This window comes from Pelodiscus sinensis, chromosome 4, assembly GCF_049634645.1.
Source record: "Pelodiscus sinensis isolate JC-2024 chromosome 4, ASM4963464v1, whole genome shotgun sequence".
NCBI lineage: Eukaryota > Metazoa > Chordata > Testudines > Trionychidae > Pelodiscus > Pelodiscus sinensis.
In genome coordinates, this window is record NC_134714.1 from 92,709,572 (window position 1) to 92,730,751 (window position 21,180).

Consider the following 21,180-nt stretch of genomic DNA (forward strand, 5'->3'; position numbering starts at 1 on the left):
TAATAAATGCATCTTAGAAATTGGAAAAGCACCCCCTTACTAGTGTCTAATTCATGATGGTTAACCAAAAGCAATTAAATGTACCAGTAGGCAATATAATAAAATGCCCATAGAAATTTAAAAGGAGACACAGGTCATATTAAAATAATCCAGTAAATGTAAGGTTTGAAATGTCAGTTGTGACATTAGCATTAAGGATTCATGATGCTGATTTAAGAGAGCACTTTATTCTGGTCACTGCTTAAGCATACATTTTTCTCATTAATTATAGCTAAGCATATGTTTATATGCTATGCTGAATGGGGACACCCTATTTTTTTCTCTATGTCTCATGTCAACTTCAGACATAATTGCAATCGGGAAAACCTAGTGAAAATGTTTGCAATACTTCTGACTAGTTGATCTTTCTTTAATGTGATTAAAAATGGATAATTTTCCTTCCACAAACTCAAAAAGGCATAAAACATTTTTTTATTTTGAAAAGTGACCTTCTAAAAATGACATGATGTGGTTCTGTGTAGATTTCATCTCAATAACTTCCACTATCAAATGTGCTCACTTTAAAGTACAAAGATGTCTTTCCCCAGTCCTGCAAATCAGCTTGGGAATTCCAAGTGAACCTGAATTATTTTCTTTTGTTCTTGCCTACCATGACATCAAATTTCTTCAAGCCAAATTATGTTCACACACAGACTTCTGCAGCTAACTGCCTTTTAATGATTGCTTCAGTGACATCTGTGCATTCCTACGGCTTTCAAGTATAAGTAATCAGAGTTTAGTCAACAATTCTGTTCACGATCATCTAACTAGATTGTTCACTCCACTCTATTGGCTCTGCTTGAATAACAAATGTTTAAAAAATGTCAACAGTTATGACCCTGTATGAACAGGGAGCTGATTTCTTACATACAAAGGAGCCATATTGCATAGAACTTTTAAAATATTATTTGCGCAAGTAGGGTTTGTAAATCAGAAATCATGGGATTAGATGATGCCTGAAATGTAGCTATAAACCACATGATTATTCTCTTTAAAAAATCACGCTATTTGATTAAAAAAGAGGTTTTTTTCCATCTAAGTTTTAGGGCTTGGATGAGGACACCAGAAAAGGTAATATGAATTAACTAAATAAAAGTGTGAATTTAAAGAGAATTAGTTAATTTGATTTAATTTTCCCAGTATAAAACCCTAAATGGACTTAGACAACAATTGTTTTAATGTCCTGAAGTTCATATTACAATTTTTTATTCTAAGTCAGCTTTACAGTAAGGGTAGTATATTTACACAAAATAAAAAAAAGATTTATTGAAGTTCTGTTTCAAAGACAGACTCTGTTTTTCCTTTTGGATTTACAAATCAATTTTCCTTTCTGTTAACATTGTACATGATATTTATTAAGAAGCAAATTCAAACCTGATTTTTGAAGACTAATAGCCCAGTTTATAAAATTTGAAAAAATTGCAGGCGGAGGTAGAGTACTTTCCAGAGACACAAACCTCCTTCTTACAGAGCAACCTGTTCCACCACCTAATGAAAATTTGTATCAATAAAAATTTTAAAATATACTTTAGACATGTCAGTAGGAATAATGGAATGTGCAAACAGCTTTGCCAAGTTTAAAGGTATTGAGGAAGCCATGCCATGGCAATGCTATGACACTTGAATTTTAGAGACCCCAGATCAATACATCGAGGACAGTAACTAAACAACTTCAATTACCATAATTCAAATGACTTCCAAATGTTGGACTATTGCCTACTGACATTGCTGTGTTTGTCTTCATTAATATAAATTCTGCGTACTCCCAAGACCATTACAAAAGTGATTTTTTTATTACTTCAAACTTGTCCTATTAATTTTATCAGCTATAAATTGAGATTCAGAATTGTTAATGGAAACTTCCATGCCATATTAAAAAAAATATCTATGTGCATGCTGTGTGATTACGTATGTAACAGAACCAAGGAGCTTGACAAGTTTATATAAGTACAAAACTCTACCTATTTCTTTTTAAAAGTGCCTGATAAAATGAATTGTGCATTATAATTCTAGTTGTGTAGCATATAATGCAGAGGGTAATGCAGATTTATTTGAATAATGGGACATTCAATGGGCTACATTCAATCCTGGTACAACTCTGTACAACATGATAGATTTGTACCGAGAGATGGAATTAGCTCACTGTGTCCTCACAGTTGCACTGTCTGATATTGCAAGGTGAAAGAGGTAGTTGAGAGTATTGACACTCTTTGGGTCTGATTGGAGTTAATGAGCAGTGTAGCAGGCTGCAGCCATGAACAGGCTTGTTCCAGATGGGCTTTTTTTGCCTGGCTCCCCCTAGACTTGCAGCAAAGTCTTTCAAACAAACAAAACTCAGAAGAAAACCATCATAACCAAGCTGTTTCCTCCCAGGCAATTCTAATGGGACTTGGTTTTCCAATCTGCATCCACAACTTGGAGGTCAGGCTCAAAAACACTTCAATCTTTTCCTTCTGATCTGATTAAAGCTAATCTCTCCTTTCTCCTGCTTCTGGCTCTCCGATTATGAGACACTGAAATGGGGGGATGGTCTCAAAGTTGTGCTCCAGCCAGAACCCGAATGACTATACTACAGTTTAGCAGTCCTGCAGCCTGAATTGGCAGACCCAGGATCTGAGACTCAGTTCTATAGATTTTGTATCACAGTGCAGACATATTGTATAAGGTCCTTAAAGAAATATTGGCCTTTTCCCACTGCAGATGCTTCCTCCTTCTTCTCTCTTTTCTTCCTGACTGGTCTTGCCTGTTACATTTTTTAAAGCACACAAATATTTACTCATTTGTCCAATTACAAAAAAAGTATCAAAATGTGTCTATTAGAGCAGGACAAATAGTATGATCAAAAAAGATTTTAAATATGCTTTTGGATTTTTCATTGAATTAGGTTAATAGGTCTCATTTTCTATTTACTTTCCCAAGAACATTAATGGAATCAAGTTTCACCAGCCACAAATATACCAAAATAAATGTTAATCTCAAACACTCTAGTACTGTCAAAAAGGAATTTTGCATTCATTTCCTACAAAGATTCTTAGCACAGTGTTTTGGCCCCAATTCAGGAGAGCATGCCTATTCAGCAATGACATTTAAGTACATGTTTAAATCCCTGAGTATATGTTTAAACTGAAGCATGAGCATAAGTGCTTTCTTTAATTGGAAATGAGAATAGCTGCATTAATCCAATCAGGGAATATAACCACTACTATGTGACCAACTACAGTCAAGTAAAATTTGGAATTCAAACCACACATAAACCTTCATGGGAAGGCTTTAACATCCCTGGACATTCAGTAATGGATTTGAAAGTAGCTATCCTTCTACAAAAGAATGTCAAAACCCAACTACAAAGGAAGACAGCTGAACTCAAGTTCATTTGCAAATTCAACACTGTCAGTTTAGGACTGAATAAGGATTTTAACTCCTTTAACACACCACAAACACAATTTCCCCTCTTTTGATATTCATATCTCCACACCAAATACTGTGAGCCACTTCCATCCTGACTTGATTAACCTCATTATAGTAACATCCACTCCAGTTAATCTGATGAAGTGGTTTTTACCCACAAAAGCTTATGCTCTAATAAATCTGTTTCTCTAAGGTGTCACAGGACTCCTTGTTGTTTTGAGGAGATAGGAAGTCAGTAATCAGTCTGTTAGACATGGCAAAGAGAATCCCCACATTAGATCTTAGAGAGAAGGTTGCAATTTTAGCTCTCATGTCCATTATATAGCTTAGTACAGTGGTCCTCAACCTTTTGGGGCTGCTGGGCGCCTGGGGTGGGGGCCATGCATGCACTGGGTGCCTGGGGCCCAGGGTGCAAGAATGGCTCAGGCTGGCCCTGGTCACTAGGCGGGTGCACATAAATGCCCCGGCGGGCGCCATGGCGCCCGTGGGCACCGTGGTGCAAACCACTGGCTTAGTAGAAGCAAGCTTCAGATGAGTTTATAAAATACTTCAGTTTATCAGCTGGATCTGGGATAATTGTTTCACTGCCAGGTTTCCAACCAGCAGGGAAAACTTCTCCATGTTTAAACTTAAGAAACAACAAATGGTCTGGTAGATTTTTAAGTTTATCTTGTACAAACTAACTTGGCTACCCCCTGAAGCTTCTCCATGTTTGTCAGTGTACTGGAATGCTTGTACTAGATGAAGTGTTTCATCCACTGATCTGTTGACAGGAAGATCATTCATTGTTATCTGTTGAAGGACCCTCTTATCATCAATTCTGAAAAGGCCTCTGAAGCTAGATCGACACAGCAACACTATTTCAAAATAACGAGCATTATTTCGAAATAACATAGTCTACGTCTACACAGCCAGCAGTTATTTCAAAGTAATGTTGAAATACTGTCAAGCTGAAGGACTTCTTACTCTGACTCCTGTAACCCTCATTTTATGAGGAATAAGGGAAGTTGGAGGAAGAGTGCTCTATTTCGACATAAGTGCTGTGTAGTCAGCACCAAAACTCGAAATAAGCTTTCTCAAAATAATCTATGCAACTGACGTAACTCAGTTTGCACAGCTCATTTCCAGTTAAGCCCTGCTGTGGAGACACGCCCTAGGTGGGTGTCCTTGATCAACTAGATATACTCCATAATGCTTAGAAATCTGGTATGTCAAATCTGAAAGAAGCGGGATCTTCATTTGTCCAAGTCTTCCTTGTTTTCATGAGGTATTAATCCATGCTAAGTGAGTGAATTGTGTGTCAACAGAACATGCTACCACTTCAGTGCTTATTGCTCTGAATTCTTCGATTCTGTCACTGGAGGTAATAATTTCAGTTGGACACACAAATCTGAAATCAAGAGGGTAGAAGAAAAAACAAGATATATTCCTTGATAATCTGTTAATTTCAGCTCTTTAAACTCCCCATTAGTTACCACTGTGCCTTCCCAATAAGGTACTGACTTGGAGATCTTGGCCTGGTTGAGATGCAGGGAGTTGTTGGAGCTGTGCACACGGACCACCTCCTTGGGGTAGATCTGGCCCCCCTGTGGAGTAATGGCACTTCTCTGCCTGTGCCTCCTGCGCTGCCCCATGCCCCACCAGCACCCAGCACAGTGCCAGCTAATACCACACTGCCTCCAAGGCCATCCAACAGCAACTGTATCGAGTGCCTCAGGAATTATTGTTGAAGTTCCTTAATCCCAGACTATTTCCTCCTCCTCGTTTCCTGCCATGTCAATATTTAGTTCCGCAGGCAAAAATACATTCCAGTGAAGACCCAAATATGTTTGGCCATCAAACATCCATGCCAATCAACATTTAAAACTACGCATCCTTGTCCCTTGAGTAAGAAGACTAATTTTACCCTTTGACTTCCTTCACAAGGTTGATTGTGAGGAGAAATTGATTCTTCCTCTGGAGTGTTTTGTGATCTACTATATGAAAGAAACCCTGCAAGAAAAAATTATAGTATATTTAATTATTGTTATTAGCTGGAGTTTGATTCATGTAAGTTAGTGACTATCAGAATACACATGAAAACACAGTGAAACTTGCCTTAAATGACATCCCAAGGGAACATGCAGTTGATGGCCTAGTACAGATGGCCTATAACTGAAAGTTGAACAAAATGGTACTGGAAACCTCCTAGGGATTCTTTAAAAAGGTTGCTTAAGATAGGTAGATAACCTACTGCTGGTGTTTCTTAGTGCATGTTTCACTGTAAACAAGGGCATGACAGAGGGATACCAGAAGAGATCATCAAGCATAATATGCTGTTTCTGATGCTTCTAGAGGAATGCAAACAATAATCTTCTTAATGAAACTAACCAATTGCTGAAAGAAGAAATTCCTTTCCTGCTGGCTGATCATCAAGAAATTAAAATTGGAAGCAGTTTGTGCAGCTTGTCAAGATGATGATTACACATAAGGATTCTATTGCCACTGAAGTGGGGCAAATATTTAATACGTTGTTAAATAATTGTTAAACGTTGCATGTAGGAGTGGTAACAAAAATGTAGGTACGTCTGCATAAAATGTAAATGAAAGGAATGTATTTTTCTTTGCACTTATCCACTAGAACCCTAACATTCAGCAAAGAGTGAACTAACTAGGATTTCAGTCACCTTAATTTCTAAAGAGATACTTGAACCAGCCCCCCAAATCTAAACACTGTTGCGTTTGGAAATTAAAATCCAAGTATTAATATTGCGGCATAAATCCATAGTGGTCTGACTCTAGTTCATGATAATCTATATTTACTGGTGAAGTCAATCAAAGATCACTACGCTCTCCCTTACTAGAGCTATAGGGTGATCAGATGTCTGTTTTTAAAGGGACAAGTCCCATATTTAAGCTCTCCTGACGGTATCCCTGCTTTTTTTTAAAAAATAGACCACTTGTCCCATATTTGCTGTCTCCCCTCCCATCAGTGCTGGAGGGCCCAGCTGCTGACCTGATCCTTGTTCACTAGCTGCCCACACACCATCAATGAATGAGGAGTAGTGTAGTGGCTGATTATGGGTGTGTGTGTGTGCAAGACTGCTGATTAGGCAAAGCTGCAGCATGCAGAGCCAGCCTCTTCTCCTGCTGCATGCCGGCTCTTGGCCAACAGGCTCTCATTGCCCCACTTCCAGCTATCACTCGCTGCTTGCTAGGGTGGCTGGTGAGTGCTGGAAGGGGATGGCCAGTCATGAGTCACCTCTGGTGCCCATCTACTGGCCCTTTATTTGCTTACTCTCTCATTGTTATCTCCTTGCTGTTCCTGTTCACCTCTATCCCAGCAGGTTGGCTCAGGTTGGTCAGTCTCCCAATCCCTGTGTGAGAGCAGTGTATAGGAATGTGTGTGTGTGTGTGTGTGTGTGTGTGTGTCACCTCTCCCCATACAAACCTTAAAGATAACGAGGTAAATAAGTCTCCAGTTACACACTGTTTCTTTGGGCTCAGTCAACTTGATGTTAATTGAACATTTGTGCTGCATAGTTTTCATTGATTGCCATTGAACTTGCATGAATATGAGTAATTTTACCAGGTATTCAGCATGGGGAAATATGGTCACCCTATTCAGTTGTGTAGTGTTAGGCCTATTTCCTGTACAGAGTGGTGTGGTCTGCTTTACCCCGAAGGTCTGCAGTTTGTTTTCCTTACTACAGCAGATATTTTACACTGTGGATATCCTAAGAATTGTTTAGAAAGGAAAGTAGCTTAAACTAAAAAAGGTTAATCTACAAATTAAGAGGAAGGTCAAATTACAGCTAATCTAAAAGCAATACAATTATATCTTGCTGAATACAGGGGAACCATTTAGGTGGCAAGGTTATGATCGTTATGATAGTTATCATAGTTAAAACAGACTCAACCCTTGAGAAATAACCTTTATACTAGAACTAGTTGGAAATAACCTTTATACTAGAGCTTTTCCCCACTAGATATTTTATTTCAATTTTTTAGAAATTAAAAAAAACCCACATTTTCCACCAAAAGTGTTGATGAAAAGTGAGAATATCTATCCAGAAATGGTACCGCAGAGACACATGGAAGTTGTATGTTGGGTTCTTGATAGCTCCATTCTCCTCCCTATGTGGGATTCACTCTCTGGATGCAACCCCTTTTCCCTCTTGCTGAGTCACTGCAATTCATCATGGAAGATGTATTTTGAACCGCTACCCACAGAGAAAAATGGGAGCTGAAAGCACCTATGACAAAGCTAAAGGTGCTCAGTGGTGAATTTTGATCTGTACACCAAAATGTATTTTCCAAACAATGAAACAGCCATCACTGAAAGGCAAACACAGACCAGAGTGGATCCCAAAAGAATGTAACTTTTCTTGGAACTAAAGAAGGAAGCCTATCCAAGCCTATGTCTGCACTACAGGGTTTTTCCAGGATATCAGAGGTATTCCAGAAAAACACTGCTGCATCCAGAGAACAGGTCTGCTCTTCCTCTTTTTTTTGCGGAAGAGCAGATGTGCTCTTTTGAAAGCCTTGTCTTCCTCCTCCCATGAGGAATAAGGCCTCTTCCGAAAGAGGAGGCTTTTCCAAAGTTTGGCCTGATGTAGACAGGCCAAATTTCGGAAAAGCCTCTTCTGAAAAAAACTATCAGAAAAAGGTACGCAAATTGTGGAGCTCAATTTACTACCTTTTGTGATACATTAGTGTAGTGTAGACATAGCCCAACACAGTTAGCAGTGAAGAATGTCATTAAATGGGTCTAAAATGTGTGTAGACTGTTATAATTGTTTTATCTAATGGTTGTTCCTTTTGCTAATAAATGGTTGCTATTTTGCTGTCTAAGGTTTCCAAAAGGAAAGAAACTCAGGTGTTAGTTGGACCTGCACTGTAATAAGCAGGTAGCATAGATGAGGTGTTGAGGCGGTGTATCCAGATCCTGGACTAACAGTGGAAGTACTGTGAAATTTTACCCCCCCGGACAAGCAAGGATATAAGGCCTAGCATCTGATGGGGCCCCACAGAGCCCACCAAGAGAAAAGATTTCCAACCAGTCTTGTAGCTACAGACCACATGAAATACAGCTCTCAAAAGACCAATAATGGTATTTTCAAATGGCAATTTTTGCTTTTTGGATGATTTATATTTCATTTTTAGGATGCTTGGTGTTTCAATTAAAGCCAATATTTTTCAAAGAAGCAAGATGGTGAGATAATATCTTTTACTGAACCAGCTTCTGCTACTGAAAGAGACAATGTCTGACCTACACAGAAGTCTTCAGGTCTACTAGACCTAAAGAAGAGATCTCTGTGAACCTTGAAAGTTTGTCTCTTTCACTAATAGATATTGGACTAGTAAAAGATATTGCCTCTACTGTAGTGGAATTTGCCCCTTGCCCGAAAAAGATAAGGAACTGGCCTAATAGCAGTTAGAGGCCCACTAGCCTCTTAAGCAAGAATGAAGCTATATTTCACATTCTCTAGCTTGCGACAGGCAGAGATTAGCAACATAGCTATGAGGAAGTAAAACCACACGTAGGTATGAGATAAGAGAACTCCTCCCTAGCTACCGAAACACCAATCGTGAACGTTAAAAAATAATGTACTGCTGTGCTTTAACCAATGAAATGCTTTAACCAATGAAATGCAAAAGCCAATCAAACTGTTATTCATGTTTCCGATAAAAAGCTATGCACAGAGCAGCGCGGGGTCGCCCCTCGCCATTTTTGCTGTAAAGCTCAAGGGGACGACCATCAGCGCTGATTAATAAAGGTCTGGTAAATCCTCCTTCGGGCATCCGTGTCATTCTGTTACACCGGTTTGAGTCCGGTACGGTTACACTACCACCTCATCTTTCTATCGTGGCACCAACACAGCTATGACATTGAAAACAAAATATTTCATGCAACATGGATGCTTTTCACTTTTTTCTTTCTTTTTGTTTTTAAGTTCTATTTTCAATTGAAAATGTCTTGGCAGCTCTCATTTGTACATTCTGCTGCGTACAATGTGTCAACTGCTTAGGCTTTCAGGTTTTCCACATTACTTTTTGCACGTTAACCCAGTCCATCACTCTTCTCAGTCTTTCTAGCCACCCATCTCAGCACTGGATTTCCTTGGTCAGGGAATCTGTTTAGCTACACTAAATTCTCTGTGAAGATTAGGCATGACTTGCCTGCAGTAGCAACCTGTCAACTAAGTAAACTATTGTATTAATATGGGAATCTTTTTACTTCAACTTTCTTTCATATCCTAACTTGTTTGCCTCCATCCTCTGTATCCCTGTGGGTTTGTTGCTACTAAAGTGCATTCTCCCCTTCTCTGCACCGCAGCTGAAGCAGCAATGACGCATCTTCATAGGGGCTTCTTTACAGCATGTCCTTGTCAACCTCCCACTCTCACGGCTGCTGTCATTGGTACCATCTGGCATATAATTAAACTAGTCTCTCTCCCTCACTGGCACAGTTCCAAGCTCTCCCATTGTTGTGAATGTGGCTTCAAGCACCTTCCTTTTTATTATGGTATTTTCATGTTTATTTTAATTTTCCAAGTGAATTTTGGCATTTGTGAAAGATTGGCTGCCCAACAAACATGCTTAACCCTTTCCTAGCAAGGAATTATTCCTGGAACAGAAAGGGTACTTCCGTCTCCAAGGTCATTCAATCTGTAACCTGCCAGACAAGCCAGTCAAGTACTGGCTTTTGTGGTGACTCATTTGGTGTTCCAACTGACTTGAGTTGGCCACCAAATGGGTAGTAACAACTCTGACGAGTTTTATCCTGCCTCATTTTTTAGTTTTATAAATACTGTAGTATCTGAACATAAACAGTAAATTACATGTTCTAAGTAACTATTGATTAGAGCTGGAACTGATGCAACAGCATAGAAATCAAAGCCTCTATGAATTTCCCCTCTCTGTCTTGTTCTTATTTTTTTGTTTATTGAGTTCACAACAGAATATTGGTGGCTCAATAAATTGTAATTCCTTCGTAGAGGGTTGTGTGAAACAGATATTTGGGTGGACAAAGAAGTGAGTAGAAGCAGATATTCATTTAATAGGAAATAAAGGATAATTTCATACCTGTGATACATGGCACCATATAAATCCACTCCCTTTTGGCCCCATGTTTATATAACTTTTCAAAACAATTTGTTTTGTTCTATTCGTCTACATGGAAATATCAGTTTCCCCTAAATCTAGACCCACAAGTGCATAGAGGTTTTTATCCCATGAAGATAATTGAAATGCTATGTGCTATTGATCCTTATGTAGAAATGGAGGATAAAAGTTCTATTACCAATAAACTATTTGAGCACATAAGTTGGAGGCAGTGAACAAGACGTAGGTTGGAGAACTAATTGGATAGTGACCACCTGTCAGCATGGCTGTGGCAGGCAGTATGTTGTGTTGTAGACTAAAACATCTCAGTGGTTTTTGCAGTATTGAGAAGAATTTACAGATGTTATAAATTTCATTAAAGAGATGGCATTTCAAACATTTCTACGCTATTTCCCCACAGTCACATCTATAAAATGTTGGCAAAGTAAGCTAAAGATACTTGCTTTTGATGAAACTTCAATTCAGTGTAATAGTGTACTAAGCAATATCAATACTCTAAAAAGTGATAACTGCAGGAAAAAGGACATTTCATTAAAGCTTTCAGATAAACCAAGTATCCAAAATCTGATTATATAGTGCACTATTTTTTCCTTTCATCCTTCAGGAAGTTTCGATGATCTGTGCATTACTAATAACCAATATTTTTCAAAACATGGCTAGTGCTCTTGATAGATTAAGAAGCCCCACATGGGTCAGACCCAAAGATCACCCTCAACTTCAGTGGGCTCTGAATAAATCCCTAAAATTGTCTTGGAATATTGCTAGATTGAGACATTTGTTTCTTTTTATGAACTGAAGCCTAACTTCCCAAAGGCATTTAGGCACCTAACTCCGATCTGAGCCTGAATCACTAACTGGGTAAAAAATGGGGTTTAAACTACAACAGGGAAATTCAAATATCTTTGGAACATCCCATCCCTGCCTCTCAAACCCACCAACATGGCCCAAAATTCATGACGCAACAACATTCAATAATTCCTACTGTACAATGTCTCACAGGGAAAAATTTCCTTTATGGTCAGCCTGTATAAAATACAAGAGCATTTGTTCCAGCCTAAAATAGTGAATAGACTCTGGTGCAAACAATGCTTTGAGGATTTGTGTATGTAGATGCAGCATTTTGTTTTTTCATAAAATGTTTTCTAAACATGGCTACAAGAGGGTAGTAGAAATGGATCCTGCTTATAATTAATACAAATTGGATGAACTAAGACATTGATTACAAATGAATTGAGAAGACATTTTGAGAGAACTCTTTGCCTGTGCTTTCTCTGTTAGACAGGGTTATGAAGAACTGGAAAGACAACTGAAAGAAATCTTTAAAGAAAGGAGCAATATCCTCCGTCAACTGTCGAAGACATCAAAAGAACTTGAGGGAATTAAAGTAAACCTCCAGGTTAGATTACCCTTCGCTTTTCTGTGATATACAATCACTCACATAGTTCATTAGTATCAATTTGTTATAAGCATATTTTCTTTTAACTTGAGACTAATTAGTTAATAGCCTTGTCTTACATGCTGCGAATGCCAGTTTTCAGTATTACTTAATCTGAAGAAAACATGAGCCATGTTATACATGAGTGGATTATGCAGTTTATGAATGCAAAAAAAATTCCTTGGATGCTTGGTCTCATTTGTGAAAACTGAAGCAGCTAATGGAGAAACTTTATGGAGCAGAATACATTGGATTATGAGAAGAATAATTTTTTTATAGATTGAGTCCATGGAGTGATCAGTTACAAAAATAGTCCTATGTTGGCTAGGGAGTATATTATTTTCAGTTTTCTAGCTGACACAGATATGCCAGCAAAACTTGTTAAGGTAAACTAAGGTAAACACTAGCTTGAGTGAGAGAGGACACACTGAAATAACACTGCAGAGTGTTAGATAATGCTGCAGACTATTTTCCCTGCTGAGCCAATCAACTTTAATTAACTGGAGCTCGATGGTGCTTTTAAGTGTCTTGATGAGTGGATAGAGCTCAAGATAAGGACAATACTTGAATTGAGTTATAACTCTGTAGTGATGATATACAGAGCCGGCCCACAACATTTTGGCACCTGAGGCGGGGAGCTCAAATGACACCCCCATACTCCCTCACTTGGGCCAAAACTTTGAAAGGTCTCACTTCTGCCTTCTTCCCGTTCTACTCCTCTCATGGTACTGCTCTGCCACCTACCCCAATAAAGGAGAACTAACAACTTAAAATGCCTTGTTCACAAATTGTAAGTAACACTTAACTTTCAAATTCCTGAACAGCAAATGGAACTTTTCTTGTCTGCATAGTAAACACTGGCCTTTTTATCTGTTTGAATAAACAAAGTGGTGTTTTCTGTGCCTTCTTGGTTGCAAAGATTTGAACTGCTTCCTGAAGGTCCAGGCTGTGTCTACATTGGCATGAATTTCCGGAAATGCTTAAAACAGAATAGTTTTCGTTATAAGTATTTCCGGAAAAAGAGCGTCTACATTGGCAGGCTGCTTTTCCGGAAAAGCCCTTTTTCCGGAAAAGCATCTGTGGCCAATGTAGACGCGCTTTTCCGGAAAAGAGCCCCGATCGTCATTTTCGCGATCGGGGCTTTTTTCCGGAAAAGACTACTGGGCTGTCTACACTGGCCCTTTTCCAGAATAGTGTTCCGGAATAAGGACTTATGCCCGAGTGGGAGCAGCGTAGCTTTTTCGGAATAGCAGCTGATTTTGTACAGTAGAGCGTCGTTGCTTTTCCGGAAATTCAAGGGCCAGTGTAGACAGTTCGCAGCTTATTCTGGAAAAGTGGCTGATTTTCCGGAATAAGTGGCCCAGTGTAGACACAGTCCCACAGTTTGGGCCAGCTCATGCTCTATTGAGATGGTTGCAAGGCCGACCAGCCTCTCCTGTGTCATTGTGGAGCATAGATGTGTTTTTATTAACTTCAGCTTGGAGAAGCTGCGTTCTCCACTGGCAACTGTTACAGGAAATGTTAGAACAGTGCAACAAAAGCATTTGGAAAGAAGGTGGTCATCTTATTTGTGCTCATATATTCTGGAACTGCCTTTGGAGTTGATCCTGCTGAAATGTATCTTGATGGGCTTTCAGTTCATCACCTAAATCACTCACATCAATATTGTGCATGTCATCATGTGTCAACACTGTCTCTAGTGCCCTGCATTGCTGGTGTAGGTCTTCTTCAGGTATAGTGAGGAGTTTTGGAATATCACACAACATCCCAAATATACTGCTGTGTTCCTTGAGCTGCATGAAACATTCTTCAACTGACTACATTGAACAATCTAGCACTTGGTTAAAGAATTCAACTTTGAATTGTTGTTTGGGGTCTCTAATGGGATTATCCTGGGCCTCGTAATCAAAATGTCATCTTCTTTGGTGAATCTTGTATTCTTGAATGGGCGGGGAAATAGCTTCAGTGTGAAGTTCCTCTGCCAACTTCTGTGCACTCTTCAGAACATTTTGAAATCCCTCATCTGACCAGTAAGACTGTAGGTATGACTTTGCTTTGTCTAGTTGTTCCATTGCTCCAGATATATCAAGGTCAACACCTTGGAGTCTCTTGCTTACAACATTTATTTCAAACAGTACGTCATGCCTCAACACTAAGCCACACAGAAATTTGAAGTTATGTATGTGTCTGGTGATTACATTTCCCTCCGCCACTGTTCTCCCATGAACAGTTCCTGTCATAGCATTATCCTCCATAATGGCAACTATGGCATCATCTATCTTCCCAATTTGGTGCTTGATAGGCTTTCTCGCCTCCACTCGACTTTCCCATCATGTGGCACTCAGTGGTTTCAGTGTCAAAGAGGATGTTCCCAGATGTTGCTTCAAAATTTGCCATTGATGAGTTGATGCAGAGAAAAATACATAGATGCTTTGAATTACATTAAAAAATTCAGCAGCCTCACTAGAAGCTGATGCTGCATCACTGACCACCAAGTTCAATGAATGAGAACTGCATGGGACAAAAAATGCTCGAGGGTTTAATTCTTTGATCAGTGTCTGCACTCCTCTGTTCTTTCCTCTCATGTTGGCACCATTATCATTGGCCCTGACCTCTTATGTCAACTATCACAATTCCTGTATCTTCCAGCTTTTTAAGAAGCACATTTGTCATACCAGCTCCTGTAGTATCATCAGTGTCAATAAATTCTAGAAAATGCTCTCTGACAGTCACCATTGCAGGGACATTTTCACTAGGTTCTGTTGTTGTTACAAAATGCACCATTAAATTCATTTGTTCTGTATGGCTGATGTCAAGTGTGCGGTTCAGAATAACAGAGTAATATCTTGCTGACTTCAGATCTGCCACAAACTTCTGTTTGACTTTTGTTGCTGGTAACGATATGATCTCATTTTGAATTGCTCTTCCAAGGTAGTGGTGCGTGTACATTTCTTGGATGGTGACTCTTCTTAGATGCTCCTGGAGTACAGCATCAACCTGAGCCATCAGCTCCACAGTTTTAAGGAAATTTCCATTTTTTGGCACATACAGCTGATCTGAAGTGCCACGCAGTGCTAGGTTTTGGGTAGCAAGCATTCTCACAATGGCAATGATCCTTTTCAAAACATTTTGCCAGTAAAGAAACTAATGCAATATTCTCTTGATGCTGTCCATCAAGGGGGGATAGCTCAGTGGTTTGAGCATTGGCCTGCTAAACCCAGGGTTGTGAATTCAATCTTTGTGGAGGCCCTTTGGGGCAAAAATTTGTCAGGGATGGTACTTGGTCCTGCTGTGAAGACAGGGGACTGGACTCAATAACGTTTCAAGGTCCCTTCCAGTTCTAGGAAATAAGCAATCTCCATTAATTATTATCTATGGTGGCCTTTAACCTTAGTCTCATCTCAAGCTCTTTCCACCTATGGAATGCTCTCTGGTGATTAGTTGCCTTCTCATGGCATGCCAGATTTTTCCAGTCCTTTGTTCCTGTAGAACCCAATGTGGCTGGAACATTAGACTGGAAGAGTTTGCAACAAAAACAGTATGCAGCATTCTAGATTTTTGAGTACATAAGCCATGGACTCTCCACTTTGTCACCATTGGGGATTTTATACCAGTAATGTGTTGTATGGAAACTTCTATTTTCATTTGTCTTTAGGGAACATGAAGTTTTTCACTTGCTGTGGCCCATGCAGTACAAGGAAGTCCCTCAGGCTACTGCTCAAGTGGGTCCACACTCTTGGATCATCTAGACTTAAGGAACTAAACTCAGAAGCAGCTGTTTCTTGCGCCTCCACCACACTCTTCTCTGATCTACACTTTTCTTCAGGAATGTGCATGGTTACATCCATTTGAGATGGAGATAAGGATTCTGCAGTAGCTGCTAGGTCATCTGCACTCTGAGTAACTGGAAGATCAGGCATCTCCTCACCACTCTCATCCTCACTGGGGCTGGAAGGCTCACCATGAACATTTGTGTCTATGTATCTCAGGAGAGCTCCTTCCTGCTTAGATAGAAAAGCTTCCTTTGCTTGCTTGCTTTTTCTGAATGCTGCCCCAGAGGGGCGTTTTCTTCTTTCACTCATGACTGCTGTTCTGTGCCAGCTATAGTGGCTCTCAGTACTCAGTTGAAGGGGACAGATAAGCAGGCTGGTAGCAGGGCCTGAGTGAGGGAAGATACCAGCGTCTTAAGGGCCTAACTGGCTCCTACTACTTCAGTTGACTGCCTGTTTCAAGTGGGTTCAGGGAAGCAGCAGGAAATAGGAAGCTCCCTGAGAAGCTGGTGTTAATCAGTCCAGGCTCCTGAGGGTACTAGAGAGGTACATAATAGGCTCTTCCTCCTCTCTCTCCCTGCAGCTCCTGCTGCTTTCTGTTATTCCCTCTCACCTTTTCTCCTGCCTGCCTGCCTGTTTTGTCTTTTGTACCCTCCTTCCTCCAGCACAGCACTCCACCATCTCTGTGCATCTAGAGCACAGAGAATACATATGCACCAGCAGCAGACACAATTTTCTACACTCTGGGTCCTAGTGGAGCCCCCCCACAGTCTGGCACCTGAGGCAGCCGCCTCAGTTCGCCTCATGGTAAGGCCAGGCCTGAAGATATACCTTCCATTTGAGTAAGGGGGTATCCAGTCTTGTCCTGGATTTTTTGGCAGCCTCAGTCACCAAATCTTCACATGACAGGGCAGCAGTTTCTTCATGAGGGAGTTTCTTGGCCTAGTGAAAAAAAAAGTGAGAATAATTCAGATTGGTTATCAGCTACATTGCTTATTTTGACACTTTCACTGCCTTGCTGAGAGCTGCATTTTATTTGAAACCTCTTTCAGGAATAAGGCATTTATAACTTCCAACTGGACCACCTCTTGCATTAACCAGTTGAGGGAACAATTCTGGGAAATTATCTCCTCAAACTACCCCCAGGCCCAATCTGTTCCCTTTGAGGGGAGTATAGCGCCTGTATTCCATTCACTGGCAATGCTACTTTCTATGAGCAGCAGTCTGCCATATGGTATATCAGTCTGTATTATCCTGTCATCCTCTACTGCTCTTTTTTATTGCAGAATTTCTTTCTCTAAAGTTTGTGTGGGAAATGTGCTTCCCCTCTTTTTAAATATGAAGTTACTTTAGATTTTGCTATATTCTCATCAAACTGAATGGAAAAAAAAGTTAAAGGTAGGACTCAGGAAAATTTCTTTTTTTGTGTGTTTTGAATTTAATGCTTCAGAAACCAGAAGTATGCAAAGAACTCTACTGCTCCAGTGGATATATACAGCAAATGGCTAGAAGTAGAGGAACATATTGAAATTTATACACTCTGTTAGATCAGTTCTGCTTTAATGTTTCATCCAGAAAAGTTCTGTGTGCTGCAGCAAGTGTTGATTGACTGTGTTAATAGAGTCCAACTATTTCTGTTTTTTTTTAACTGAGAGTAAAATGTGTTCTTCAGTGAGAACATTTTGTAAAAGGTTATCATTAATCTTCTCAGAGATAAATAAAATAAAAGATTTCCTTGATAATTCTCCCATTACCCTTTTTTTCTAGTCTTTGAAAAATGATGAGGCATCTGCCAAAAGTGATGTGCAGAAACTTCTGGAACTAGGCCAAAAGCAAAGGTAAGAAGCTACTTCCTTTCTTTGCTGTTAACAGATGGAAAACTCTAAGACCATGTAATTCAATTGTTCCCTTTAACCAGTAAGCACAGCACAATAGTCATGTCTACTAGCTATCAGCCATGACTGTCTAACAGCAGGAAAGAGGAACAATGCAGGACTGTTTCTGTCAAACCTGAAATACTGCTGATCTGTGGCCCACTTCACTTGATAGTTGCTTAATAATAATATTCACAAGGGATGGCATTAGAAATAGACATGCATCAAGGAAATTGGGTTTGTTTTTCAAGGTTAGCTCAGAGATGTGTCCTTGCTTGTTCAAGTCAACAGAGTTCTGCACTTAATTTTTTGAAAGTGAATAGTGAATTGATTGCCTTCTTCAGGCACCATGAAAGGGCCTGATTTTCAGTGGGTGCAGTGATCTTTAAAGCATCTCAAATTAGATACCCAGTTGTATGACTCTCTGCAATTGTCGGCTTCAGGTCAAACAAGGAAAATAACAGAACACTGTTAGTTATCACCTGCATCCCCCCAGCTTGACCCACTCCAGTCCATCATTGATAATCTATGACCTATCCTGAAAAAACGATCCCTCGCTCTCTCATAGCCTTGAGAGACAGGTCAGTCCTTCCCTACAGACAACTCCTTTACCTGAAGCAAATTTCTTCCAGCAGCCACACATCACTCCTTAGACACCCTCACCCAGGAACCTATCCCTGCAACTCTATGTAAGCGGGGGAATGATCCCGCTATTGTGAGGAACTTTCCTGGCTTCTATACACCCCGGTGAAATGAACCAGCGAAAGGATCTGAGTCCCCGCTCCCACTTCCTTTACCCCCTGGCTCCCTGATCCTGAGGGCTCCCCCTCCACTCTCCTGAGTAGCAGAGCCCTTGAAACCCCAACAAGGCTGGGCCCAGGTTTCCTGGGGCTTAATCCCTGACCTTGTAGTCACTAGGGGCAGGAGTTAGGGTGTCCCCACTCCGAGGTGCTCTCTTCACACTGCAGGCCTTCTTGGCCCAGTGATCACTTCATAAGGTTCAAAGCAAATACAATTTATTAAACATCAACTGATTAAAGAGAAAAGAATAAGAAAAAAATGAGAATGGTTAAATGAGAACACACAGCCCTGCTCTGTAGCACAGGGACATCAAAACAGCAGCCTGCAGAGTGTAAGGACAGTCCACAGTCTCTTCCTTAGAGGCCCCTTAGAGGCCTTGGATGTGCTGCAGGGGGGGCTGCAGGCTGGACACGCTTGCTCTGGCAGTGCCCACACAGCCTCAAGCTCTAAGTGGCCAGACCCCTCTCCCAGTCCAGAGCCTTTCCCCACACACTGCAGTTCCCAGCTGCTCACCACATCCAGCTGCAGGCTGTGCTGTGTGGCCAGTCTCTAGCTTCTTGCGTTGCTTCTCTGTTCCTTTTGGCTCTCTGAGCACTGCCAGTCTGCTGCTCAACTCAGGGTCTGTGTCTGGCTCAGCTGCTGCAAAAACTGTCCCTCAGCATACAGCTTGCTTTGCTTGGGCTGTCTCTCAGCTCTCTGTCTTTGCAGGACCTCTTCTGCACACAGCTTGTTTGTTCAGAGAGAGAGCCAGAACAATCCCTGCTCACAGGGAGGACGGGGCCTGGCCTCTCACTGTCCTCACTGGCCTGTCCAACCTGTCAATCAGGCTGAGCTGGAGTGCTGGCTGCTTTCCATTGTCTCTGGGGTCAGTCAGTCTCATGAACTCTTCCCCTTCAGATACTGGGAGCTGGCAAACCAAAAACTCCCACAGAGTTTTAGTAAGGGGTAACAGTCCCCTTACATCTATCCACTCATCAACACCCTCATAGGACCTACCCACATAAGCCACAGCATCTGGGGTTCATACAACTGCACATCTTCTAATGTGATCTATGCCATCATGTGCCAGCAATGCTCCTCTGCTATGTATATTGGCCAAGCTGGACAGTCTCTATGACCAAGGATAAATGGACACATGTCAGACATCAAAAATGGTAACACACAGAAATCGGTAGGGGAACATTTTAACCTGCTTGGGCTCTCATTAAGGGTACATCTGCACTGCATACTGGAAGTATCCTGAAAAAGCTATTCCATGTGTATTAAACAGCCCGTTATTTCAAAACAGATTTCAAAATAGATTTTGAAATAACGGGTGGCTTATTCTGACGTCCTGGTAACCCTTGTTCCACGAGAGTTAATGGGAATTTTGGAATAGTGAGTTATTTTGTAATTTGGCACTGTGTAGACAGCACCAAATTACAAAATAAAATATTTTGAAATACACTCGAAATAAGCTACACAATTAAAATTAAAAGGCTATACGTTTGGCTCTACTAAATTCACAGTCTGTTTTGATCAATTTCGCAATCCTATAATTTTATAAATCTTAAATGTCATGATTTCAGCTATTTTAAATCTGAAACTTCAGTGTTATAATTGTAGGAGTTGCAATCCAAAAAAGGACTTGGGGGAGGGAGGAAAGTCACAAAGTCATTCTAGGGAGGGTTGCTATACTGCTGCCTTTACTTCTGTGCTGCTGCTGGCAGTATCACTACCTTCACAGCTGAGCAGGTGGAGAGTGGTAGCTGCTGGCCAGGAAACCATTTTTGAGTGTTGCCATCCTTACTTCTGCACTGCTGCCTGCATAGGTCATCCCTCAGTCAGTAGTTACTGCTCTCCGGGGTCCCAGCTCTGAAGACAGCAGCGCAGAAGAAAAGGTGACATGGTATTGCCATTCTTATTTCTACACTGCTGCTGGTGACCACTACCTTCAGAGCTGGGAACCTGGCCAACAACTACTGCTTTCTGGTAGCTCAGCTCTGAAGGCAGCACAGAAGTAAGGATGATGATACCATATCTCTCTCTAAAATAACCTTGTGAACCCCAGCCCCGCAACTCTCTTTTGGGCCAGGACCTTCAGTTTGAGAAATGCTGGGTAAAAGCACACAAAAGACAACATTTCAAGGAGGGAGACCAGAGTTTACAATCTGTGGTGCATTTTTTCTGGCCATGTGTTTAGTAGGGCCCTAGTTTAGTTAATTAACATTTTTAAAGATCTTTAAACATGGAAATAGCTATACAATTGGGCAAATTAAAATACCACTATTCACCATTGGTAACCATGTTTTACCAAATCAGACACAATTTTTTATCCTCCAGTTTTTCATATACAGGCAGTCCCCGGGTTACGTACAAGATAGGGACTGTAGGTTTGTTCTTAAGTTGAATCTGTATGTAAGTCGGAACTGGCATCAGCCGCTGCTGAAACTGATCAGTTTCAACAGCCGCTGAATCTGGACACCAGTTCCACTTACATACAGATTCAAGGTAAGAACACCAGGCGTCCCCAAGTCAGCTGCTGCTGAAACTGATCAGCAGCTGATTCCAGGAAGCCCAGGGCAGAGCAACTCTGCCTCGGGCTTCCTGTAGTCAGCCGCTGGTCAGTTTCAGCAACGGCTGAGTTTGGGACGCCTGGGGCAGAGCAGCTCGGATGCTGCTGGATTGGTCCAGTAGCGCGGCCGCTCCTCGGAGCTACTGGACCAACCCAGAAGCACCCCAGCTGAAACTGATCAGCAGCTGAATC

General features: G+C 40.9%; 1 protein-coding gene and 1 pseudogene across 4 annotated transcripts in view; one reads left to right on the plus strand and one right to left on the minus strand.

The window, feature by feature from the left end:
- LUZP2 (leucine zipper protein 2) overlaps positions 1 to 21,180 on the plus strand; it is a 480,337-nt gene that overhangs the window by 275,583 nt on the left and 183,574 nt on the right. For all 4 annotated transcript variants that reach the window (XR_012903570.1, XM_075927754.1, XM_014573955.3 and 1 more), the window contains 2 exons: positions 11,833 to 11,950; positions 17,527 to 17,597. Coding sequence is in view for 3 of the 4 variants with exons in the window: in XM_075927754.1 (XP_075783869.1) it covers positions 11,833 to 11,950; positions 17,527 to 17,597 (189 nt within the window). In the remaining variant the exon portion in view is untranslated. The remainder of the gene's footprint in view (positions 1 to 11,832; positions 11,951 to 17,526; positions 17,598 to 21,180) is intronic.
- Positions 3,916 to 5,125, minus strand: LOC102447212 (peroxiredoxin-4-like; annotated as a pseudogene).